The sequence below is a fragment of the Marmota marmota genome, unplaced genomic scaffold (assembly GCF_001458135.2).
Source record: "Marmota marmota marmota unplaced genomic scaffold, marMar, whole genome shotgun sequence".
NCBI classification, from domain to species: Eukaryota; Metazoa; Chordata; class Mammalia; order Rodentia; family Sciuridae; genus Marmota; species Marmota marmota.
In genome coordinates, this window is record NW_025999913.1 from 19,494,404 (window position 1) to 19,518,546 (window position 24,143).

The following is a 24,143-nucleotide window of genomic DNA, read 5'->3' on the forward strand; positions in this document are numbered from 1 at the left end:
CTGCTCGGCGTTTCCGCGCCCCGGCGCGGCGCAGATTGGCAGCCACCCGCGGAGGGACCCCCGGGGCGCGGGCGGGACTCCACTCTCCGCCGTCGCTGTGAGCGGGTGGCGGCCCCGCCCCGGGAGCCCCCTGAGCGTCCTGCCTCGGGTCCTCCCGGGCTCCTGGCGCTGGTCCTCCTGTTGGAAATACCAGGTACTTTAACGAGTTAAGGATTGAGCCCAACCCGGTGAAAAAGCATCGCCTTCAGCTAAGCTTTGATAGTGGTATAATAACGGAGCTTTTCTAAAGGACGCCAAAGTAATGAATGCCATTTTAGCAGTGGACTCAGTTTTAAGCCACATCAGATCTGTGATTTTTGACTGCCATTGTGCCTTGGGAAATAGGAAGTATTAATAGGTTCCTTAGACAGCTGGCCTCAGGTTAAATGACTCTTTTCTGGTTTCAAAGAATGTAAGCAATTTAGTTTTCTGATGTTAAATTCGGTACTAAGAGTGGCCCCACTCTTAGCTCCTGTTGACTATCTAGTTACCTAACTGGGCACTCGGTGCAGGACAGTTACCTACCTTAGCACATAGTGGGAGGTACTGTGTGTATTGTGTCCACGTTTCACAGACACAGGAGTGAGGCATGGGCCGCTTACAGGTGACTTCGTTCAAAGTTACACCAGGCTTTGGTGGCAAAGCCATGTCTCCACTTCATCCCTTTGACTCTTTACCATTATTGTAGGATGACTCGCAGATTCCGATGTTGAACAGAAATATTCGTTGTTCAGAAGCATAGAAAGAATCTCAATGGTGTGTTGTACTGTTCTAGGCCCAAGGGGAGAGCAACACAAAGTTGTCTTTTGTTTTTGTTTTCCCTGGGTCCCTGGGGATAGAACCAGGGCCTTGCATTTGCTAGGCAAATGCTCTGCTGCTGAGCTACATCCCCAACCCCAGAACTCAGTCTTTGCCCTCTGATATTTTTCATAATAGACAAATGAGCAGAAAAATACACAACATGGGATAGCTGCTGGGTTCTGTGAAGATGTGAAGCAGGGAGGTCAGGGCCGGCCTCTCTGTCACTCTGACATTTGAACAGAAATCTGAAAAAAGTAAGGTTGACACTGGGATTGATTGGGAACAGAGTTTCCCAGGAAACCAGGAAACTGAGTGGGCCTGGCAAGCTGGTCGGAGCAGGTTTTTTCAACACTACTCAGCGTTTATTGTCGGAGGGAACTGTCCTGGGCACAGCAGGACATTAGCAGCATTGCTATTTTCTATTCAGTATATGCTACTAGGAGCAACACCCTCCTCCCCATAGTGACCACTAAATATATCCATATATTGCCAAATGTTCCTGAAAGACAAAATCTCCTCACTAAGAACCACTGGGTTGAAGGAAGAGGAAGGAGGACAGGACTACCTAAGTCAAGGTCTCAGGACCACAGGCAAGGTCATGCAGCACCCCCAGGCTGGCGTGTGGGTGGGCTCCAGCAGATGACACGGAGGCAGGTTTTTAAGGGAGACCAGCCAGGAAGCCATACCTCCTGGAGGCCAGAAATGATGGAGTGCTGAGGGGGAGTGTGTGGGGACGTTGATATTCTGAGTGTATTTTGAAGGAAGTCATTGAAGGACTATGCATGGCATGAAAGAGCCAATTCAAAAGTGACTCTTTTTAATTATGTTACTCTATGTTAATTTAACTGGACGAGAAATGCAGTGATTGGTGAGGCTGTTCATGAGATGGTGAAGGCAGTTTGTGGGGGAAATCAAGAGCCTGGTTTTGGACGTGAATTTGAGATTTGAATCAAGCAGCTCTGCTGGAAAAAAGCTCCAATGGGAGCAAGTTCTTGGGGACTTGGTTCTAGAGAGCTGTGAGCAACCATCCTAAGCTCGACCACCAGGGCTGGAGATGCCTTTGGGCTTCCCCAGGGTCCTGGCTCCTGGAGAAGTGGCCCAGGTGTGGGAGTGGGGTGGGGGCAGCGTGGTGGGCAGCCTTGTGCAGCACAGGGAGCAGCAACAAGGGAGGGCAGCCAGGGCTTCAAGCCCAGGGAAGGTGGCTGTGTCTCTCTCCTCAGGGTCAGGACCAGAAGCCGCTGGTGGTTGATGATGCTCTGCCCCCCTTTTCCCCCTGCCCCCTGCTGATGGCCTTGGCTCTGTCTGCAGGGTCCCACTCTCTGCGCTACCTCTTCATGGGCGCTTCAGAGCTGGACCTTGGGCTGCCCTTGTTTGAGGCTTTGGGCTATGTGGACGACCAGTTATTTGTGTCCTACAATCATGAGAGTCGCAGAGCCGAAGCCAGAGCCCCTTGGGTCCAGGGCAGGACCTCAAGCCAACTGTGGCTGCAGCTGAGTCAGAGCCTGAAAGGCTGGGACCACATGTTCACAGTGGACTTCTGGACCATCATGGACAACCACAACCACAGCAAGGGTACGTGGAGGGGCAAGAGTACTTTACCACCGCAGGGGTGCATCTGATGGAAGGAGCTAAAAGGCAAGGGAGAGGAAGGGAGGTTTCTTCCTGAGTCGACTGGGCCCTTGGGGATGTCGGGGCAGGTACCTACCCCTTTGGTGTTGGTAACAAGGCTGGGGTTTTGCCAGAGTCTCACACGCTGCAGGTGATGCTTGGCTGCGAGGTGCAAGCAGACAACAGCACCAGGGGGTTCTGGAGGTACGGGTACGATGGGCAGGACCACCTGGAGTTCTGCCCGGACACACTGGATTGGAGGGCATCAGAGCCCAAGGCCTGGCCCACCAAGCTGGAGTGGGAGGTGCACCAGATTCGGGCCAAGCAGAACAAGGTCTACCTTCAGAGGGACTGCCCCCAGCAGCTGCGGCAGCTCCTGGAGCTGGGGAGAGGCATTCTGGACCAGCAAGGTATGCACCCACGTGCCCCACGCTCTGGAGGTAGCAGGAGGGGGACCCAAGGCAGGGGATCCCTCCTGAGATTTTGAAGTGGTTGAAGTTGTGCATCTCTCTCAATGTTCTAGAAAGGGTCTTCCCAATCCTAGGGTCTTCACCTTATAATTGAGATAGACCATGCAACCTCCAGTCAATGGTTTTAGTTGTTTTTTTTTATGCACATGACTTAAGAGGAAGTGTCTGAGGTACCATGAATTCCTGGGCAGGAAAATACCAAGTGGGGTGATGTATCGGGGCAGCAGAGTCTCTTGGAGATTAAAGTTACTTTTATAAAACATGGCAGTAACTGCTGCAGCCTGCCTACCTTACAAGGCCCTTTCTTATGAGAATGAATGCAGGGTCGATCCAGAAGAATGGATAATCTGTATTCAGTCATTTTTGATCCAGGTAAAAGGAGACTTCACCTGTCAGAACAGAGGACATGGGTAACAGTTATACATATTTTCATAGTAGGCGGGGGTCAGGCTTATATATATGTAACTGATCTCCAAGTGTCACTGCCTCAGACGTAGATCATGGAAACCATCTTAGAACAAAGGCTGTCCCTGCTGCAGTCTGTTCTCTCTGAAGGGTGCGTTCCTCCAACCTTTGGAGGGAAGTGAAACCCCAGTCTTGCTGGCAGGATGAAAGTCCCCCTGTCCTCACTCTTCCTCTTTCTTGTCAAGTGCCTCCATGGGTGAAGGTGACACGTCATGTGACCTCTGCAGTGACCACTCTGTGGTGTCGGGCTCTGAACTTCTACCCCCAGAACATCAGCATGAGGTGGTTGAAGGATAGCCAGCCACTGGATGCCAAGGAGGTTGAGCCCCAGGACGTGCTGCCCAGTGGGGACGGCACCTACCAGGGCTGGGTGGCCTTGGCTGTGCCCCCTGGGGAGGAGCAGAGGCACACCTGCCAGGTGGGGCACCCAGGCTTGGACCAGCCCCTCATGGCCACCTGGGGTAGGTGCCGGCTGGGCTGAGGACATCTGCTGTGCGGGCAGGGGTGGTCTGGGTGGCGTCAAGGGCGGGGTCTGCTGGGGTCAGGGTGCTAGTCGTGGGCTTGAACTTGCTCTGCTGTTTCAGCGCCCCCGTCGCCCAGCACCCTGGTGATTGGGGTCGTCAGTGGCACCATGGTTTGCATCCTCGTCGTCTTTACTGGAGTTTTACTCCGAACTCTAAGGAAGAAGCACGCCTCGAGTGAGTAGGAGGGGGGAGGTGCTGGGCCTCCTCCCAGGGTGTCCTAGTCCTGAAGGAAGCAGGCAGGGGAGCCCCGTCCTTGGGAAGCAGGAAGGGAACTGATGGAGTTCTGGACTCAGCAAACACCTTTGAGCAGGTGCTGTTTTACAAATGCTATTTAAGTAACAGCCGGGGCTTTGAGGCTAAGGAAGTCACTACCCAAATCCTGTAGGGGATGAAATCCGTGGTAAGTAAGTACCACTGAGGAGACCCCTGAGGCCCAGCAGGTGTGACTCGAGTGCTTCAGGGTGTCCAAGGAAGGATGAGTCCTGTCCGCTAGGGTCAAGAATGGCTCTGAACCTTGACAAAGTGGGATCTTTAGATGAGGCCGAGGATCACAGGGTCTACACCGCTGAGCGACCACTCAAGGAGGACCATGTGGACAGGAGAGCAGTAGTCACTGTGCCTTGCCCCTGGCTTTGCATTCCTCAATGTCACCAGTCTGACCCTCTGGACTTCTGTCGTGGGGGGAAAGATGGGAAGACAGACTCCTGGGCCTGCAGAGTCATGAGCGCTGGGCGTCAGTGAGGGGACACAGCAGGGAGGACCTGGCTGTCCTTGTGGTGAATGGTTTGATGGGAGGAGGGAGGAGACCAGGTAGAAAGCAACAAACAGTTCCAGACCAGCCATGATGGGGCCTGAAATCCAGAGCCCTGGTACAAGTGGTCAGGGATGCGATGGGTGAACGGGTGAACGGGGAAGGGAGGGACAGGAAGAGGCACAACGCGGCCTGGTCTGTGTTGCCTGCCCTTGGGCCTCTTGTCTTCACAGGAGGCGTCGCCAGGGACTACGTGTTAGCCGATTGCCAGTGAAGCGCAGCCTGCTGACCTCCTGCAGGGAGGAAGGAAACACAGCCAGACTCAAAGACAGGGCGCACTTGTGGACTCCTCAGTGTTTGGGGACAGAATTGGGCCTACCAAACAGAAAGTGCTGCAGAACTCTGCTCCAGTCTTCCCTGCTCACTTCCCCAGGAAGTTTCCTCCATCTGTGTCTTGGTTCCTGCATGACAGCAACCCCAGGCTGTGACCTGTCCCCCAGAGCTGGTTCTCATAAATCTCAGGCTGACTGTGGAGACTTCCTTCATCTCCTCTCTCGCCTCGGACCCCACACACCTGTCATCTCATCTCCTATATGTGAAAGAGGGCTCCTTACATTTTAGAGACTCATGGTTCCTTTTAACATCTGAGAAAACCCATGGCCCTTCACCCCAGGGTGTGCATATTTGTACTCCTCTCAGAATTTTGCCCACATATTCTCACACCCAGGACCCACTGGGCTTTCTCTAAATCCTCTCTATTATCCAGTGTCTGTCACCACAGCCTGGTTTTGTTCCATCAAAGTGTGATCTGGGACATCGCACAGTCGTGGAGGCTGTGCACTGCACCACTGAGGGGGCGCCTCTCCTGGCCAAGGATGGCTGTTTGTGTGCAGTGTGACGGTTTTCAGCAGGGGAGAGGATTAAGGAGGGCTACCTTTTTCTCATTTGCACAAAGATATCCTATAGGTTTTCAGAGTTAAGTGGCACCTGCCTTTGTGATGCCTGTTTGGTATGCTGACCCAAAGTACCTTGTCTTGTTGTTCTGACAAAGGAAATCACCATGAGGATGATCATAGTAATGATAATGAGGCTGACACTTGTTTTCCAAAAGTGCCTGGTGTCAGTCTGTTCTGAGCCTCTGCTCACATGCGTTACTGCATGCAGTTCTTATACTAATCCTACAAGGTAGGTACTGTTATTCTCCCACCTGCCTTTTAGAGGAAGAAAGTGAACTACAGGGCATCTTGCCACTTGCCAGGGATGGAGATGGCTTTCAGACTCAGTCAGTCTGGCTGCTTGACCTTCACTACATGTGGGAAGGACCCGAGTGTGGTCCCTCACTCCTCTGCTCTTCTTTCTGACTCTCTTTAACCCCCGTAGGAGGACCGTGATTGGTGTGTTCAGTCGGTGGCTGTACTGGACTTGATTGCGTCCACCTTCAGCCATTGCCTCTGGAGTCAGAATCCTGATGTCACTTCCCTCTTCAGACTAGAGCAGTATTTCTCATTGTTAGCTGAGAAAATGGAAGCTGTCAGGCAGCTTGGAGGACACCCAGGCATCCTCCAGGGGCCGCTGGTTCTCATCCCCAGTTATGCACATCCTAAAAAATCAATCTAACCCGGTCACTTTCAAACTCTGGGAAAGTGAGTCATCCAAGCGTGTTGGAGAGTCATGTAACCATGTGTCCATAGATCTCCATCCAGGTGCCACGGGCCTGCTTTCTGTTGCCTCATACTTTTGGCTGCAATGTATACATTTGGCTATGTGTGCTGTGGCACTGTGGGAAGGCAGGTGCCTCAAGAAACCAAGCACAGCTCAAAAGTTTAAAAATGGTAGACATTGAATTTGAGCAGAGAATCTCAACTTTAAAAAAAAAACTTTATGTTTTTCTTCTGTTTATGAAAGTTATATAGAAGAAAGTAAAATTGAGCTCACTGTAGAAAAGTTGAAAATGAAATTAAAGCTACCATTCTACGAGCAAGTGATAAACTGTATTGACGACTCATGTATACTGCCTTTTGCTGCATTCAAGTATATGATGAATTAAATACACACACACACACACATGTGCTCACAATTGTGGTGTTTACGGCATGATTTTACTAATATTGTTCATCATGCATATAATTAACTGTTCATGTAGAAGACATTCACATTGCTTTTAATGTTTTTTATGTTTCTTTCCATGGAATACTTTCATTAAACTGTGGTTGCTGAATTGATTGTTTTTATTCACTGTCGAGACATTATCCTCTAATCATAAGACATTGGTTATTTTATCTTCAAACCAAGCATATTTTTAAATAACTAATACTAAACTCCAAACAGAATGCCCAAGGGCATCTCTTATCCTACCTCCTGAATGGATGTTACAATTAATTCTGCAATGGCTTGTGTTGTATTTGTTTTGTCTCACTCAGGCTAAAATTTCTTGAAACACCCTAGTCTTCACAAGAATATGTGGATTAATCAGAGACTGGCTTGTTAATTTTTTTCTACCATAGAAATGATAAAGCGCTATTTTCTTTCAGTGTTTCTTAGTTTAATTTTTCTGGCTTTGTTCATAACTTTTAAGGCCAGCTACATTTGAAAAAATTGAAGGCCTATGTCTTTTTTTTTTTTTAATTTGTTTTTTTTAGATATGACAGTAGACTGTATTTTGATTATTATACATATGTGGAGTACAACCGGTTCCAATTGGATTCCACTCTTGTGGTTGTATATAATATGGAGTTACATTTGTCCTGTAGTCATTTAGGAGCAAAGGATCCTTGTGTCGGGGAGGGGAAGAATAGGAGACCCACATTTTAGATTCTGCACCTTTCGCCTTTGGCAAAAATTCAGCGGGTGAGTTAGGGAGATGGCGCCACCTGGTGGCCGTGATAACGGTGTCACCGTGTCACGTGTCTGGGGGTGCTAGCGGGTGGGTGAAGGTGAAGGGTTCAAAGAGGGCCTTTGCAAGGAACATTGGCAGAGAAAAGCGTCTAAAATTAGAGCGGGGGAGGGGGGGGACAGATTCCCGCTGTTGCAGCGGCTGGAATCCCAGGTCACTGTGAGCCGCGTCAGTCCAAGTGCGGTGGCTGAGGGGGCTTGCTGGGCCTCAGTTTTGGTGCTGAGTGTGCTTTATGTATGGTGAAACTGGCACACTTAAAAGCAACCTCTTTCAGTAACTTGCCAAACTTTCTTATAAAGTTGTTTTTCACCCCCTGTTTCGGTTCTAACCACACTCTGACTGAATACTGCCTGTCCCAGCAATTGGCATGGCTTTAAGCATTAGGGATGCTGACGTGTGGGCAGGTATTGTAGACTTGGGGTCAACCCTGTAGACTTAGGGTCATAATTTGTTCTTCTCCCCTTTGCATCAGGAATTACTCCAACAATGTGATAACATGTAGAATATAAATACAATATGAAAACACTTCGCAGGACAATTTTATTATGAAGCTCGGCTGCTTCCACAAGGCCGTGCAGCATGGCACAGATGCTCAGCATTCTGTTTCTTAGCAGCAGTTTAAGGAGTGCAAGATCCATGTGGTGTATCTTGAGTAGATGCTTCTCTATTGCCTGTTTTTTACCCAGATGTATTTGCATCCTCAGTAGAGTCTTCTGTGGCATGAATGCCTTCTAAAACTATTTTTACGATAGTTCTTGTTACTTACTAGATATCAGCCTTTTTTTCTGAACATTAATGTAATTCCTCCAAAGAACCCTGTGAAGAAGAAACTACTGTTGTTCTGTTACCCTTATTTTGATTTTAGGGAAACCAAGGCACAGAGAGGTTATGTAACTTTCTGAATCTTACACAGGTAGAAATGGGGTGCTGCAGTTTCAATCCAGTGAATCTGTCTCAGAGTCAAGCTCTCAACCCCTACACAATACTTACCTTTGCATCCAGAAACATGTGTGGCTCTGTTCCTGTCCTCTTGGGGTATAACCCCAAGCATTCATCTGCTGCTGGGTAGCAACACTTCGATGCTTCTATCCTGAGGATGGAATTTGTTTTAACATTTCAGAATTTACTATAGCCCTATCATTTTATCAGAAATATTTTGAAACATTTTTTCAGGTATGTATTTTTTTTTAATTTAAGAATTTTTTTCTGTAGTATAAAAATTTCTACCTATTAGATTCACATTTCCATTTATTCTCTGTGTCATTTCCATTTCTTTTCTGTATCATTCAGACCTATGATGGACATGAGAAATATTGAAATGGGTAGTACTGAAGCTCTACAAATAGTTTTAGCTACCAGATTTGTGGAGGAAGTATTGTTGTTATTTTTGAGAAATCAAATTATGGATTTGAGTCCTAAAATTCTGAAAAGCATTTTGGAATCTTCAACACACTCTTTAGAAGGTAACTACCAATCTTTGTATAGACTTCAGTGCATGTCTTGTCAGGTAACTTTACTCTATAGGTACAAGGAATGTCCTAGGTCCATTCCTTAAGCTGAGTTGCTGCACTGGACTTTGATAAAACAGTTAATAACCAACTTCACGACTGCCCAAAGAGCTTAACCACCTGTACAGGGGCATCTTTTTAAAATATGGATTTAACTATCAATGGTCTTTCTTTTGTCTAAATTTGAGTTCCCAATTAGAGCAAATACAAAATTCTTTCTTTGGGCTTTACGTGTATGTGATTAAGAAAGTATTCAAGAGAATTTTGAAAATCAAATGTATTTGCAACCAAGTTTATAAAAATTTTGAAGCAAATGTTTATAATAACTGTCGAAATAACTTCTTTAAAAAGCAGTTCAAAGCACAGTAATAGTGTTTACAGGAGTGTCCACACGAGAGAGCAGGCCCAGCGAGTACACATGAAAAAGAAAATCGGACTGCAGAGAAAAAGCAGGAACATTTTCTTAGAATGTTTACTTTAGAAGAGTAAAGAGGGGAAGAAAGGAAAACTGGGAGGTCCGTAGTGCATGCTACTGAGCCAAAGATGTGCCAGTGCTGATGACTGACTAAGCCAGGGAAGGTGAGTCTGTGCTCTTAGCCAGGGTGAAGGCCAGAGGCTAGAAAAGAGAAACACTCTGAAGCCCAAGATGGGTGTGAGGTGAGCCAGCATCTAGCAGAGCTGTCTGCCCAGACCAGGGGTGGGGGTAGGGGTGCTGACTGTTTGGGGGGCTATGGGAATGTTTTAAAGCCCAGGAGGTCTGAGCCCCTAGAGACTGTGCTTGGGCACTTCCATCATTGAGATATAGCTCCAAGGTGTTTCTAACCTGGTGTTTCTTTACTTTTCACTAAAGAATAATTATACACTAAAAGTCATAGTGAATGCTGGACAGCTTTTGTTGAGAACTATTTTTAAAAAGTTAACTTGGTTATCCATTAACTTGGTTATTCTGATGGAGTTAGTGGGGGAGGCGGCAGTCTGGACAGTATGTATTTTTAAAGATTAATATTATAGTTTTGTTTGAGTGCTTCATATGTTCTAGTAGCCACGACCTGTTTGCAGAGTTTTTACCTGAAGGGCCTAGTTCACAGGCTGTGTGAATAGGGTTCTGGTACTCTAGGTTCACCCAGAAGGAAGAGGAAAAGGAAAGGAGAATAGGGAACTATTTATTTTCAGGAATGAGCCTTCCTTCTCCCAAGCCATGATCAGGTACTACTCTTCCTGGAATAGAAAAATCCATTTTTAATACATATCTACATATATATTTATATGTGTATATATACATATGTTTGTCTATTTGTTTGATTTTTTTTTTTTTAGTCTCTGTCACTGAGAAAAATTAGAACAGGGGATATTTGAAATAGATAATAGAAAAAAAAGAAACAAATTAAATGTGAAATAATAGTGAGGTTTATTAACAATCTAATAGGCAAAATAATGTTGGGGAAAAAACAACATAAAACTCCAGTTTAACCAAAGATGGCACTTTCTGGCATGTGTGTCAGGGCACAAATTATCATGCTTTATACACTATAATTTTATTTTCCTGAATTAAAAAGCACATTGAGATTCAGAGTTTTGTGAATGGTCTGGGTCCTTGTACTTTTTCTCTGCTACATTTGACCTTCAGCCTTAGCAAATCTGTTAAAACTGTGTGATGGGGAGTCAGGAATCTAAAGCCTTTCAATCTGGGGACAGAAGAAAACCACTTGATGATTTTAGAAGTGTTACAAACCATATGACATTTGCAGTTTTCCTGCCCTCTCTGGATCTCTTTTTCCCAGTGCATCTCTTTTCATGTGAGCAGGTCTGAGGCTATCACACCTTGTATATCTCCTCATAGTCTCATTCTAAGAATCCACAATAAGTCTGTTAACTGAGAGGAGGTGGGCAGTGTGCCTGTTTATTTTTTCAGACAACAATGATTGTCCCTTGCCTATAATTCCAGTGGCTCAGAGGCCCAGGCAGGAGGATCATAAATTCCAAGCCAGCTTCAATAATCTAACAAGGCCCTAAGCAACTTAGACCCTGTCTCAAAATAAAAACTAAAAAGGTCTGGGGGTGTAGCTCAGGTGTTAAGCACCCCTAGGTTCAATCCTCAGTACCGTGTGTGTGTGTGTGTGTGTGTGTGTGTGTGTGTGAGAAAATTTCCAAAATCTGCATCAGGAAGCTAAGGAGAAACTTGGTTTGAAGAGACTTTCAACCTTATTCAGACCTTTCTCTCTCTCTCTCTCTCTCTCTCTCTCTCTCTCTCTCTCTCTCTTTCTTTCTTTCTCTTTCTCCCCACCCCCCCTTTCTTTTTTTTTGGTCTGGTTTTGGTTTTGTTTTCTTAGTGTGATTAGCCTTATTTTAACATCAATAATCTTATCAAAGGACTCCCAGGAAGGAATTTGTAGGCTCTGTAATGACCTTAATCAAGTATTAGCCTAGTACTACAATTAATCCCCAACTCTACAGCAAGTTGAAAGTGAATGAATACAGGCAGTAAGGGAAGCCTGTTTGGAATTTCGTGGAGATCAGACAGGTTCAGCAGTCCAGGGAAAGGGAAGACAGGTAACTGATTACACAAGCCCCCAAGCTTAGCTCTGTTCTCTTGTTCCCTCATTCAGACTTTTGCCAAAAAATAAAAAATAATAATAATAAAAAGTCAAAAAATGTTGACTCAAGTTAGGAAACAGGAGATAGATTTAACTTGCAGTTGTTTTTCTACCGTTTCATATTCCCAAGCACAAAAGAGACTTTAGGTAGTTTTGTCATGGCCAGCCTTAAACTTTACCCAGCACCCAGACAATCAAAATGTGTTGGTTTAACGAGGAATATCTGCAGTACTGGAGATAAAGTCCATCCACACAAGAATCCATTTTATTTTAGACGTTATTTGTACTCACGCCCAAGGAACCCCTACCTAATTTATGCCTACTAGGTGAAAATAGAAGGAAATGTGGGATGGGACTCCTCAGTGACACTGACCGAATAAGATTAATCGCAATCTGCAGAAGCGCAAAGAGAGGATAATGCAATACAACACAGAAGTAAAGCTGTTCAGCCCAAAGCAGTCAGTACCTCTCCTCCCAACCGCCCAATGAAAAGCTACGTTTCACTGACCAATCAAAACATCGAGGTCTTAATAAAGCGTTCTTTTTGCTCCACCCCCTTCGGTGACCTAATTTGGAAAACCCCAGCCAACGTAAGTGGTTTTCAATCAGGTCCGCATGAGTATTATTTAAAGGGCTTGTTAGGTCTGGCGGCACTGTTCGCAGCCATGTCAGGTCGCGGCAAAGGAGGGAAAGGCCTGGGCAAGGGCGGCGCCAAGCGCCACCGCAAAGTCCTGCGCGACAACATCCAGGGCATCACCAAGCCCGCCATCCGCCGCCTGGCCCGCCGTGGCGGCGTCAAGCGCATCTCCGGGCTCATCTACGAGGAGACCCGCGGCGTGCTCAAGGTGTTTCTGGAGAACGTGATCCGCGACGCCGTCACCTACACGGAGCACGCCAAGCGCAAGACGGTCACGGCCATGGACGTGGTCTACGCGCTCAAGCGCCAGGGCCGCACCCTCTACGGCTTCGGCGGCTGAGCGTCCTGGTGCCGCCATCACCTGCTTTTCTCAATTAAAGGCCCTTTTCAGGGCCGCCCACGAGTTCATATAAAGAGCTGGACTGGCCTTAAGGGATTGATTACAAGGCTGCTTAGGGAAAAAGACTTGATGAATCTTGGGCCAAGACGGAGATACAGTATACCTGGCAGCACATGCTTTAAAAGCTTAAGATGAGCACAAATAAACACCAAAAGGACTGAGGTGCTCGTACACAACACGTTTGGAAGCATTTGAAAAGCGCCCCTTTTGCGTGTAGCTGGGTGGTCTGAGGCGTTTGCACATAGCCTCTTAAGCCTCTCAGGCAAAACACTCAATGGGCCGTGAAGTTGAGTTTTGGGGGTGTGTTATTAACATTTGCACTGTACTATTGACTAAAGTGAGGCCCTGTAATGTGCCTTAGGACTACAGGAAAAATGACTGGCTGTATTGTAAGGCCTGTACAAAAACTTGGGAAACTGGAGACAGGTTGGTAACACCAAGAGCAACCTGTAGGGAGCCCCAGTATTGTAACTTGGGGTCTGGTGGTGAGGCATCCTTCATCCTGTATGGGCTCACTGCCGGGTCAGACAGATGAAGCATGGTCTTAGACCATTCTCACAATTCCAGCCTCATAGGAACGTGAGGAATTAGCTTAAAGGCAGGCAAGAACTGGGTTGATTAGCTACACATAGAAATCCGTTAGGTTATGTTCCATTTTAGTGCACAATTTTTGCAAGAAGCCAAAATATATAAATGAGAGGTGAGGACCTAGTGAGCCACCGAAGAACATACTGGAATGCACTGCATAGTTTTGCAGTGGGTTTTGTTCAGTCACTCCTGAAACCACAGCTGAAAACAAATTTACATTAGCATAGACTTAATATTTATGATAGTTATGTAAGAATGCTAAATCAAATTAAGGAAAAATTAAAAATTTAAGAAGGTACTTCAGCTTGGACCCTGTGTACTTATACAATTTTTAGGACAGGAAGATTTAATTTGGGCCCTAACAACTGCAGTCACAAATATTTCTATATAGGTTTAAGGTAACTTTTATAGTTATTTCAGTGTATCTCGGCCTGTGGACTGCTCTGGCACTCTTATAAATAAGATGTATTAAAATATTAAGATCAGCAGGTGCTGTGGCACACACCTGTAATCTCATGGCTCTGGAGGCAGAGGCAGGAGGATTTCAAATTCAAAGCCAGCCTCACCAATATAGTGAGGCCCGAAGCAACTCAGGGAGAGCCTGTCTCTAAATAAAATACAAAATATGGCTAGGGATATGGCTCCGTGGTAGAGTGCCCTGAGTTCAATCCCCAGTACCACCCCCCCCCAAAAAAAAAATAAGATGACATTCCTACTAGACCAATACTCAAAATACACATTATGAAAGATGACGTTTGTTGATGTATCAGACATCTCATAGCATAAACACTACTAAATATTCTTGCAACTGTACACTGAAAGTATTTTCAACCATCACACAGGAGGAACATTAAAGTTAATGAAAGGTTCAACTTCCCTATCCCCAATCCTGAACACCATGATTCATAATTCAGTCAATGGACACCAGGGAAACTCTTGACTAGAACTATACATACACCTTAAAAGGGTAAACTGGACTTAAGCATTTTTCTTTTTCAACAAAAACGAGGCTTTATTTCTGTGCTGACTTATTCCTGTTCTCCATTTTGATAATTCCAAAAGCAGATAATTCCACAAAGCAGACCGTCTTCTACAGCACACCCTTCTCTACCCCAACTACATTTGCCATCTCATGTGGTCAACTTTGACTATCTCACTAGTGTAACTCACCTTGCTAGTACAATATAAGCACTAACTATACTTTTATATTTTTCCAGTGTCAAGCCATTTTAAAAATTTGGGTGGCTCTTAAAAGAGCCTTTGGGTTCGTAGACAATTCGGCTTATCTCCTCTCTTCACTTCTTCGAAGCCGCCTTCCTAGGGTTGGCTTTCTGCAGGGCCAGCTTGGGCTTCCCAGTCTTGGGCTTCCCCGCTCTGGCCTTAGCAGGGCTCTTCCGCTGCTGGATGCCCTTGGCTCCTTTGGTCTTCCTCCCACTCGCGGGAGCTTTCTTAGGTGTAGGCCTGGGCTTTTTGGTTCCCTTGTTGGTTTTGGCACCCTTTGGGGACCTTGAGTCCCTGGACAGGACCAGCTTCTTAGCCTTGGCAGAAGCAGGCTTTCTGACCTTGGCCTTGGTGGCTTCAGGAGCAGCCTTTCTGCTGAGCTTGAAGGAGCCAGAGGCACCAGTACCCCTGGTCTGCACCAAAACACCCTTGCCCACCAGACTCTTAAGAGCCAACTTGATGCGGCTGTTATTCTTCTCAACGTCATATCCTGCGGCGGTCAGGGCCTTCTTGAGGGCAGCCAAGGACATACCTGCTCGCTCCTGGGACTCGGAAAGAGCCTCAGTGATCAACTTGGACACCGAGGAACTCCGAGCCTTGCGACCTGCACCTGTCAGGCCGACCGCCTTCTTCCCTCGCTTTTTGGCAGGCGGCTTCTCCATTGGGCCTGGAACAGGATCAGTGGGAGCTGCAGGAGCTGTTTCGGACATAGCAGAAGAAGCAGGACGTTAACAACCACCTAGAAGGGTGAAAAGTGGCCGGGCCTCAGGGCCTTATATAGGGCAGGGCGCGCTGTGATTGGTGCATCGCTCAGGCACCGCCCCCGCCCTCGGAGGAGGAGCACTTGTGTTTGTTTACCTCGAAAAGTTGCATCCCACAAAACTGGTGGGTAGCAAATCGCCTAGGTTCCACCGCAGGATGGTTCCTAGAGACTCACATTTCATATGCCTTTTAACCTTTCAGTGACAAATGACCCTACATGACAAATCTTTTCGAGAAAGCCCTCGATTCTTCGTCAAATTCAAGAGAAAGAACCAAACATCCTCTTTTCCCTGTTAATTCAAAAAAAAATTCTAGTAGAAAATTTACTTCCTGTCTTCCGAATGGCCTTCCATATGGGTAGCTTCTTATTGGTGAAGAAAAGAAATTATTCATGCCCCGATTTTTATTGAAATTTATTTATATATGTGAAGGAAGTAACACAGATCTCTTAGCTGTCTCACTGAGGAGTTAGAGAATGTATAATTACCTAAAAACTGCAGAATATGTCCTTATTTAACCAAGGATCATCAAATAAAACACAATCCACAGGGATGAGGGCTGTGTGTGATTAAAACTACCTCCCAGTTCCTGGAGCTATATGGAAGACCTTCAAGGTCAGGGTGGTAGCCGTGATCTCATGAGATCTGCTTGGCCAAAGTCAGGCCACCTTCATGAATGATGTCCTCCACTGGACATCATTGTCCTTTGTCCATCATGTCCTTTGTCCTTTGTTAATGCAATACCTCCCCCTCCTGATCCCAGATAAGCAGTCCTTGCCCATAATTAACTATAAACGGTGAGGCAGGAACCCTGGTCTGAAGTCCTAGTGGAAACTGCAGACCCGGTCTCTAAGACTGGACTGGCAGGTGTGGTTGCAAATGTGCTGGAAAAATGTTCATGAAAGAATGCCCTGTATGTGGCCCTGAGTTTCTCCCCACATGCACTGTAATTCTTGGTTTATAAATATTTTTCTATAAGGAGATCCCAGGTGCATTTTTCTGAGTACCCTATATTTTTATATGTTTGTTTCTCTGACCCTCCACCATACCTGAGCTTTTGTGCCATTAAGTGTTAGTGGCTTATGGATCAGGGTATGGATCAGGCTGATTCTTATATTTACAGGTTGACAGAAGTTATCATCCCATTTCTTTAAAAGCAACAAAGAATTGATGAATTTAGGTAATTCTTAGATTATATATATATATATATATAAAACAGAAAAGGAACCATGATTCATATTTTACCTTAGCTGAAAAGGTACCATAAAAACAGGCACACACACACACACACACACACATATGCATTACCTGTCCTGTACTAGTTGTAAAAAGAAAAATAAGATTTATGTATGATATAGATATGTAATTAACATTCTCCAAAAATAGGAATCAAAAGCCCAAGGGAGGGACTGGGGCTGTGGCTCAGTGGTAAAGAGCTTGCATAGCATGTGTGAGGCACTGGGTTCAATCCTCAGCACCACATAAATAAATAAAATAAAGGTACTGTGACCATCTACAACATATATATATATATCCCCATACCCAGAATATTAGACATTCATAAAAATTGCGTTTCTAACCAGTTACCTATAAAATCATATATTAATAGCATGAAAACTACATTTGCTTTATATCTATTTTTTTTTTATTTTTAATATTTACTTTTAGCTGTAGTTGGGCACAATACCTTTATTTCATTTATTTATTTTTACGTGGTGCTGAGGATCACACCCAGGGCCTCGCGTGTGCTAGGCGAGTGCTCCACCACTGAGCCCCAACCCCAGCCCTTTATATGTATCATATTGTGTGTACACGAGGTATGTTCATATTCATATAGATAGCTATCTCAGATATATATAATGAATAAGAGATACTAGGAGTTTTTTTTTTGTTGTTGTTTTTTTAATGTTTCTCTTTTCACAAATTTCTACAGGAATATCTAACACTCTTACACTCAGGGGAGAAAAACAAGAAATGAGTTCTTCAGCCAGGTGTCTATGGTTCCTTCCGTGATTGTTAAATGTACCTCCATTTGTCTTTTTCCACTGTCACTCATTTTCATGGTTTGACTTGTGAGATAAAGCAGGGTCCATCAGGGGAAGCAGAGGTGGAGAGATGTCTAGAGGCTGTGTGTTCCTCCTGGGGAAAGAAAGAGATTGACCAGTTAGTTCACTGCTGCGGCCCAGCCACGTCATTAGACTGGACTCCGAGAACAATATGATGACTGTGGCGACTGGTACTCACTGGATGTTCTCGCTGTGCCAGGCACTGTTTGAAGCATTTCCCAGAAGCCAGTGCCTTTGGTCATTGCCACAACCTTATGAGGTTATCAACTGTCGTTCATCCTGCTTACAGATGAGGACAGTAAGGCCCAGAGAGGTTGAGTTTCAGGGGCACAGCTCTTGGATGACAGACCTCTGCAGTAAGCCCACACTCTGCAGTAAGCCCTCTGGTCTGCAGCCCTCTGGTCTGCACTTAAAGGAGACATAGTGACAGGAAGCAGAGGTGAAGATGGTCCAAAGTGGGAACATCGGCTTGGACAGGTGTCCTGCAGAGCTGCCTGAGAGGTATGGAGAAAGCCCTCAAGTGAGGGCAGGCTGTGGTTCATGCGGGGGCTCCCACACAGGACAGCTGCTTTCTTCTCTCAAGTGCTCATTCCTATGAGCAGCTGGCAGAAGAAGCCACTCCCATGTCCCCCACTTCCATCTTCCTTTCAAAGAAGTACAGTCAGAAGAAAAGCATATCTAATGGAAAGTTCCCAAATAAATGCTTAGTGTGATTCTTGCAGGGTTATGTGACAATTTTTCCTTTTCTTTACAAGTAAACAAGGCAGATCTCATTTTATGCTCTCCAGTGTCCAAACTCAGCCAGAGTAATGCATGCAGGGACTGCATAAAAGAATACCCCTGTAATCCCTGTGGGCTGACTCAGAAGTCTGGCAGAAAGATGTAGGTTTCTGTGACAAGTGTCCCACATTCAGATAACCTGACTGCTTGTAACTTGATTCATACTGTACCCAGGCCATTACTTCACTTTGGAAAGACAGAAACTTTTGTCACATCTTTTGCATGTAGTAGTAAAAAAACAAAACAAAAAAAGTAGTCACATTTAGATAGTTTTGAAAAAAGACCTGGCTGGAAGCACAGCCTGGTGGTAGGGGGGTGGGCATGAGGAAGGCACTCCTCTCTGTAGGTGACGAAGGACACTGTACCCCCCACCAACCTTTGGTGATCGCTCCTAATTCAAGGGGTGACCTCTGATGTCACCAGAGTACATTTAATAGACATGTTCTTACTTCCAGTCTTAACAAATCCAAGTACCACACATGTTCTCCTAACACCCTTGAAAAGGCACCCCATTTAAGGACTATGCTGGAAGTCTCTCCTCCCTGTGCTCATACCCCCCTCCACACACCCTTCCAGTCTCCTGCCGACAGTGAAGGCGATGGAAATGGTCCTCTGAACAGTTGAGAGTAGAACCAATAGAGCTTTATTTCTCCTCTTTTCTCATGGCTGGATCATTCGTCAAGGCCACCCCATGCTCTCTTGCTAACATTGAGTTGTTTGAGGATCAATTCAATTGATGTAGTAAGACAGGACAGTGCCAGACACATACTGAGTACTACACCACTGTTAACCACTAGAGCCATTAGCCATCGGCACTGACGTTAATATGGGTATCTGCAGATCTGTGACCGTGCCTGGTCCCCCTTTCCCTGCAAGTCACCCCTCTCTCTTATTCTGTGTAATCACTTCCCATAACTTGCTGGCTGCCTGTCTTCCTCAGGTGACATGTAAGCTCAATGTGGGCAGCAACCTTCTCCTTTTCCAAGGAGATTGGCCTGGGAGGTGACTCCTTAGCAGATGACAGACCAAGAACCAGACACGGGTCCTTCAGTGCAGGGGAGAGTGGGAAGAAGACCCTTCTTGGATCATCCTAAGACTATGGCTATACTCGGTCTATGCTAGGTGTTGTCACTGCCTCGTCAGAAGCCAGCATGGGCCCTTTAAATGGGAAAAGAAGGGTAGGAGGAAGCAGGAGAGGTCAAGCAGAACGGGGAGGACACAGAACTGGACATGACAACAGAATCTGCTTGCTCTTCCTCCGTTGAATCTTGTTCGTTTCTCTGCGTGGACGCACAGACAGTCTGAAATCTGAATTTTCTTGTTTCCCTGGCAGGGAGGTGGCATCAAGACTGAGCTCTGGCCAAGCAAGGAGGGCAGGGATGACTTGTGCCACTGCCAGGCCTGGTCATGACAATCTGTCTCTCACAGAGGCATTTTTCCTTCTCCCTTTGTCTGCTGCCCTGATCCTCAGTCTCTGGCCAAGATCTCTGAGATCAGAGGATGCCCAAAAGGATTTAATGAAAGAAGACTTTTTCCCTGAAAGACTGTGGCAGGAGCTCCACTTCCTCACCATTGTGAGACGTCAGATAATGAAATAATACACTTCTGTGGTGTTTACTCAATAAGGTTTTGGTTTTGGTACCAGGGATTGAACTCAGGGGCACTCAACCACTGAGCCCTATTTTGAATTTTATTTAGAGACAGGGTCTCACTGAGTTGCTTAGTGCCTTGCCATTGCTGAGGCTGTCTTTGAACTCCCAATCCTCCTGCCTCAGCCTCCCAAGCCACTGGGAGTAAAGGCGTGCATGACCATGCCCAGCTAAACCTACTAAGTTTTGAGGGTTTATTTAATACAACAGCAAGTATTGCTTACCTTGCTTTGATGTGAGGTTTATCTGTTGAGGCAAACTCAACTTTGCCATTCATACTAGCATGGACGGCCCATCATACCTAGACCTTACAGCCACATGTGCTCTCCTTTGTGATGATAAAAAAATATCACCCCCTGCAAACCTCAAGCACTGCAAAGCTTCTGGAATGCTAGCTGGCTCTCTTTAGACCTCTGGGCATGAGGGGCTCATGCTCGGCTCCTGTTGCCTTGATCAAGCACTGAGAATGTCACACCCCTATGGTCCTCACCCCCAACACTGCTCCTTTTGGGATGTTTTTTTCCCCTCCATGATACTTACTTTCTAATAGACCACATATTTGACTTTCTATGCTTTTCTGTTTTACTCTCCTTGAGTCCTAGCTTCCAGAAGGCAGTGATTTTGACTTTATTCACTGGCATATACACACATGTAGAACAGTGCTTGATAGAGAGTAGTTGTTCAAAAATATATAAAATAAGTCAATTAATTCCATTGCTTTTGTGCATCTACTATTTACCAGGTTCAGGGATAGACCCTAAGGATATTGTGGTAATGAAATCACAATTCACAAGTCTTGGCAATTAGGTGAAATGGTACAAAAGTCACACAGAACAGTAGGGAGATGGAGGTCAGAACACGCCCAGGGAAGGCAGTGGCCAAGCCAGGGAGGGAAACAGCTGATGTGTGCATGCATACGTGGCCACAGTGTGGGGCATGACAGAGGGGCAGCAGAGGTCCCAGGGAAGGGGCAGCGGGAGAGCCAGGTTTGTCTCAGGTGTTCCTAGAGGATCCTGAAGGCAAGAAAAACTCTTTTAAGCCAGTAGCAGACCACCCTTGAGGCCGCAGCTCAGATGATAGGAGGATGGAGGTGCTTTGTTGCTTTTCCTCACTTCCAGTTGATTGACATTCCCTTCTGCCCTCCTAGGAATTGATTGGGCCTAGTTCTGTCTCTGCCTCTTAAGAGTCTAGAATCCTGAGCACTCTCTTCAAGCACTCTAAAAAGTCCTGGCCCTGCTGTCTGCTGGGCACAGGCCTCTGTGACCTCCACTTGAGGCTAGAGAGTTTTCTCCATGCAAGATTTCAGATCCTGCATCATCTCTGTAGAATTATTTTTATATATATATATATATATATATATATATATATATTGTGTGTGTGTGTGTGTGTGTGTGTGTGTGTGTTGGTTCTGGGGATTGAACCCAGGGCCTTGTGCATGAGGCAAGCACTCTACAAACTGAGCTATATTATATCCCCAGCCAAATTTCATATATATTTTTTTAATTTCTAAAAATGTATTTCATTCAGAACTAAATTCCAAATGTGTTTTAAAATCTAGTACACAAGGCCCATTACCCTATATTGTTTAAGAATGTTTAACCGTAGAAATGAAAATTTATTAAAAATTAAAATTTCCAGTGTATTTTGTTTTATACCTAAGTTTGGACCTATAATAGATAAAAAAAAAAACTTGAAAGGAAAATTGAGGGCAAGAATATAGAAAGAAAAGAGATCAAAGGAGAAAGGCATTATAAAGGTTTATTCTTATTGCTCTTGAACCCAATTCTTTTACTTTTGGAGAACTTGAATGGCCAGAGGATTAGCCTAGGTTTTCAAATGATAAAGTCAAGATTTTGCCTCAGGGTTGCCTCCAACAGGTAGGTCTATTTCCTCAAAAGGAGACAAGTCCACCATCTCTGCCACTTTGTCCCTTCCAAGCCAGCAGAAGGGAGATCTAACACAAGGGACTAACAACCACAGTGAAATAAAGCCAGATTTTCTATGGATTGTTCTGCAAATAGCTCATTGGATGACAGGGTGACCTGAATATTTAAATGATTTAACCACAGTTCAACTTTCTTTCTTCCTCAGAACTGAGGTTAGAAGTAGCAAGAAAGTAGCTTTCTCCAGATTCACTGCCATTTTTCTAATTTATAATCACCCCAGAGGAATTGAGGACAGGGCAAGCTGAATGTTAAATTCAAAGAATTTAGTCAAAGCTCAGAATATCTTGCACAAAAGGTCACACACAGGCAGCTGTGTACTCTGCCAAGTTAATTTTATATCTGGTCATCCAGTATTATGCAGGGTAAAGGTTGAGAAAAATTAATTTCAATGACTTTTCAATTTAGAATCACTGGGATTGTTTGATAAAGTAGTGAATCTATATCCCCTTCCAAATCAGGAAGATTCAAAACCAATGTTGTTTTTATATCCTTAAAAACATGCCTAGAGAGATAATTACATATATTGTAGGAAAATGCATTTCCTTTTAAACCTATTGGGTAAACACAACACAATCAGTTGACATTTTTATTTCACATAATTTGTAAAATTCCTAACATTCATGATAGACTAATTCCTACCAAGATCTCCAATCATAAACTTCCTCAAGTCCTCTTACTAAAAAAATGGTTAAAAACAAATTTTGTCAAACAGATGCAGACACACAGCTTTGTATGCAATAAAGATCTTTAATCTTTATAATCTTCTAGAAGGTACACCTATTACCTTTCTCTTTAGGGTACAGATGAAAAAATGAGGCACAGAGAGATCAAATGACTTCCTTCAAAGTCTCAGTGCTTACAAAGAGTCAGACTTAAGGATTCTGTCCCCAGAGGCTTTTTTTTTCCTTTTTTTTTTTTTTTTTTTTTAAAATCATGTAATGGTGTTCTGCAGCCATTTTATTAGAATTCCATTTCTGGAACAAGTGTTATTTTTCCATTTCATTTAATTCTCACCTATCTTTATAAGTAGTTGATTATTAGCATCCCAGTCTCAAGATGGTTGACTTTGTCAAACCATTAACTCATCTAGTTAATTATTAGCACACCTTTACTTATGTGCAAGTTATATCAAACCATAGGATGACTTCAACCAGCAAAGTAAAATAAGACTTTTATAAAAGAAGAGAGAAAAAAACCTGAAGACTGGGTCTAAAAATAGGATATTGTGGTAGCTCATTATTTTCAAAAGAGCCCAGTGTGAATAGTCTATTCCTGAATAGATTAAGGACTTTTTTCCCCTTTGTTGGGGATGGATCCCTGAGCCCTGTACTAAGCAAACACTATACCCCTGAGCTACATACACTCCCAGCACCCAAGGACTTTCAATGAAATTTTTAAAATCAAATTTTAAAATTCGACTAATTATTTTACCAGTTTACTTTTCCTTATGGTGTGAAGAAAATAAGTGCTCATTGCTCAATGACTGTCAAGGAAGATCTAGAGATAGTTTGTTTTTTTTTTTTGAGGTAAAAGGCATCAACTGTTTTACTACTTTGAATTTAGGATAGGTAAAAAAATAAAGTTATCAGAGAAAACTGGTTATTATGTTAGGATGCAAACATAAATCATGGGTATATAAAAACCAAAAAAGCTCACAGTCTTATTTTAAAGTGATGATACATATTCAATTGAATTTATTACATTACAAAACAGTACCAACTTTTTAAAAAAATAAACATGCTAAATGGTCATTCTCTTGTATTTACTCAATATTCATCTACATTATTAAAGTTATAGAGTGTAACAATTCAGTTTTTAAACTGACAGAGTCCTTGTAATTTGTAACATTATAAAAACCCTCCTTAAAAATTACATTATGATTTAATTTAATTCAATGCATGTTACAATTTTAAAATTTTAAATAAAATGTTTACTCATTTAACCAATAAACCTAGTGGGAAAAAATTTTAGTAAATTCAAATTAATTACTTTAATAATCCCAAATGGAAAAAATAATAATCTCTAAGCTTCTGTAAGCTATTAGAAGAGTATTATGTTTACATTATGCTATTAAAAAGAACCACTTTAAAGTAAAATAATTAAGTTAGTGAGTTTATCCATAAGGTAATCTTGATTAGAAAGGTGATTTTCCCTATAAATGTATATACCAAGTATTAAAATTTCCGTTTAAAAAGTTTTACATTTCCTTATATCCTATTTAAGCAAGACCTCTAATTAAACTGTCAAACTGTTACAGTCTAAGAGGTAACACCTTTAAAACAACTTGATTTTTTTAAAACAATAGGAATTTTTAACTTAAATTGATCTGTTTTAGTTTATTATACCCTTTCCAGGTGTCAAACCTGCAGACATCATAGTAAGTAATCTTGTAACTACAATCACATTGTCTAAAATGTAAAAAAAAAAAAAAAAAAAAAAAAA

General features: G+C 44.1%; 4 protein-coding genes across 4 annotated transcripts in view; 2 read left to right on the forward strand and 2 right to left on the reverse strand.

The window, feature by feature from the left end:
• The window catches only part of LOC107149309 (homeostatic iron regulator), a 6,990-nt gene extending 114 nt beyond the window's left edge, over positions 1-6,876 (forward strand). The window contains exons 2-6 of the mRNA XM_015494107.2: positions 2,217-2,412; positions 2,583-2,858; positions 3,569-3,844; positions 3,968-4,081; positions 4,892-6,876. Of these exons, the coding sequence (XP_015349593.1) occupies positions 2,217-2,412; positions 2,583-2,858; positions 3,569-3,844; positions 3,968-4,081; positions 4,892-4,932 (903 nt within the window). The 3' untranslated portion in view covers positions 4,933-6,876. The remainder of the gene's footprint in view (positions 1-2,216; positions 2,413-2,582; positions 2,859-3,568; positions 3,845-3,967; positions 4,082-4,891) is intronic.
• Positions 6,877-12,279: 5,403 nt separating this feature from the next.
• Positions 12,280-12,690, forward strand: LOC125615615 (histone H4). Its single transcript, XM_048799918.1, has one exon. It carries the CDS (start codon positions 12,319-12,321, stop codon positions 12,628-12,630), a length of 312 nt encoding a protein of 103 aa, XP_048655875.1. The 5' UTR covers positions 12,280-12,318; the 3' UTR covers positions 12,631-12,690.
• Positions 12,691-14,253: 1,563 nt separating this feature from the next.
• H1-6 (H1.6 linker histone, cluster member) lies at positions 14,254-15,696 on the reverse strand. The gene has a single exon (XM_015494115.2). It carries the CDS (start codon positions 15,207-15,209, stop codon positions 14,574-14,576), a length of 636 nt encoding a protein of 211 aa, XP_015349601.1. The 5' UTR covers positions 15,210-15,696; the 3' UTR covers positions 14,254-14,573.
• A 1,607-nt stretch (positions 15,697-17,303) lies between these two features.
• Positions 17,304-24,143, reverse strand: part of LOC107149326 (histone H2B type 1-C/E/F/G/I) — a 7,845-nt gene continuing 1,005 nt past the window's right edge. The window contains exon 2 of the mRNA XM_015494125.2: positions 17,304-17,399. The gene's annotated coding sequence lies outside the window, so the exon portion shown is untranslated. The remainder of the gene's footprint in view (positions 17,400-24,143) is intronic.

Bases quoted from the DNA above. Each gene is read 5' to 3' on its own strand.
- LOC125615615 (XM_048799918.1), top strand. From the start codon at position 12,319: ATGTCAGGTCGCGGCAAAGGAGGGAAAGGCCTGGGCAAGGGCGGCGCC.
- H1-6 (XM_015494115.2), bottom strand. From the start codon at position 15,209: ATGTCCGAAACAGCTCCTGCAGCTCCCACTGATCCTGTTCCAGGCCCA.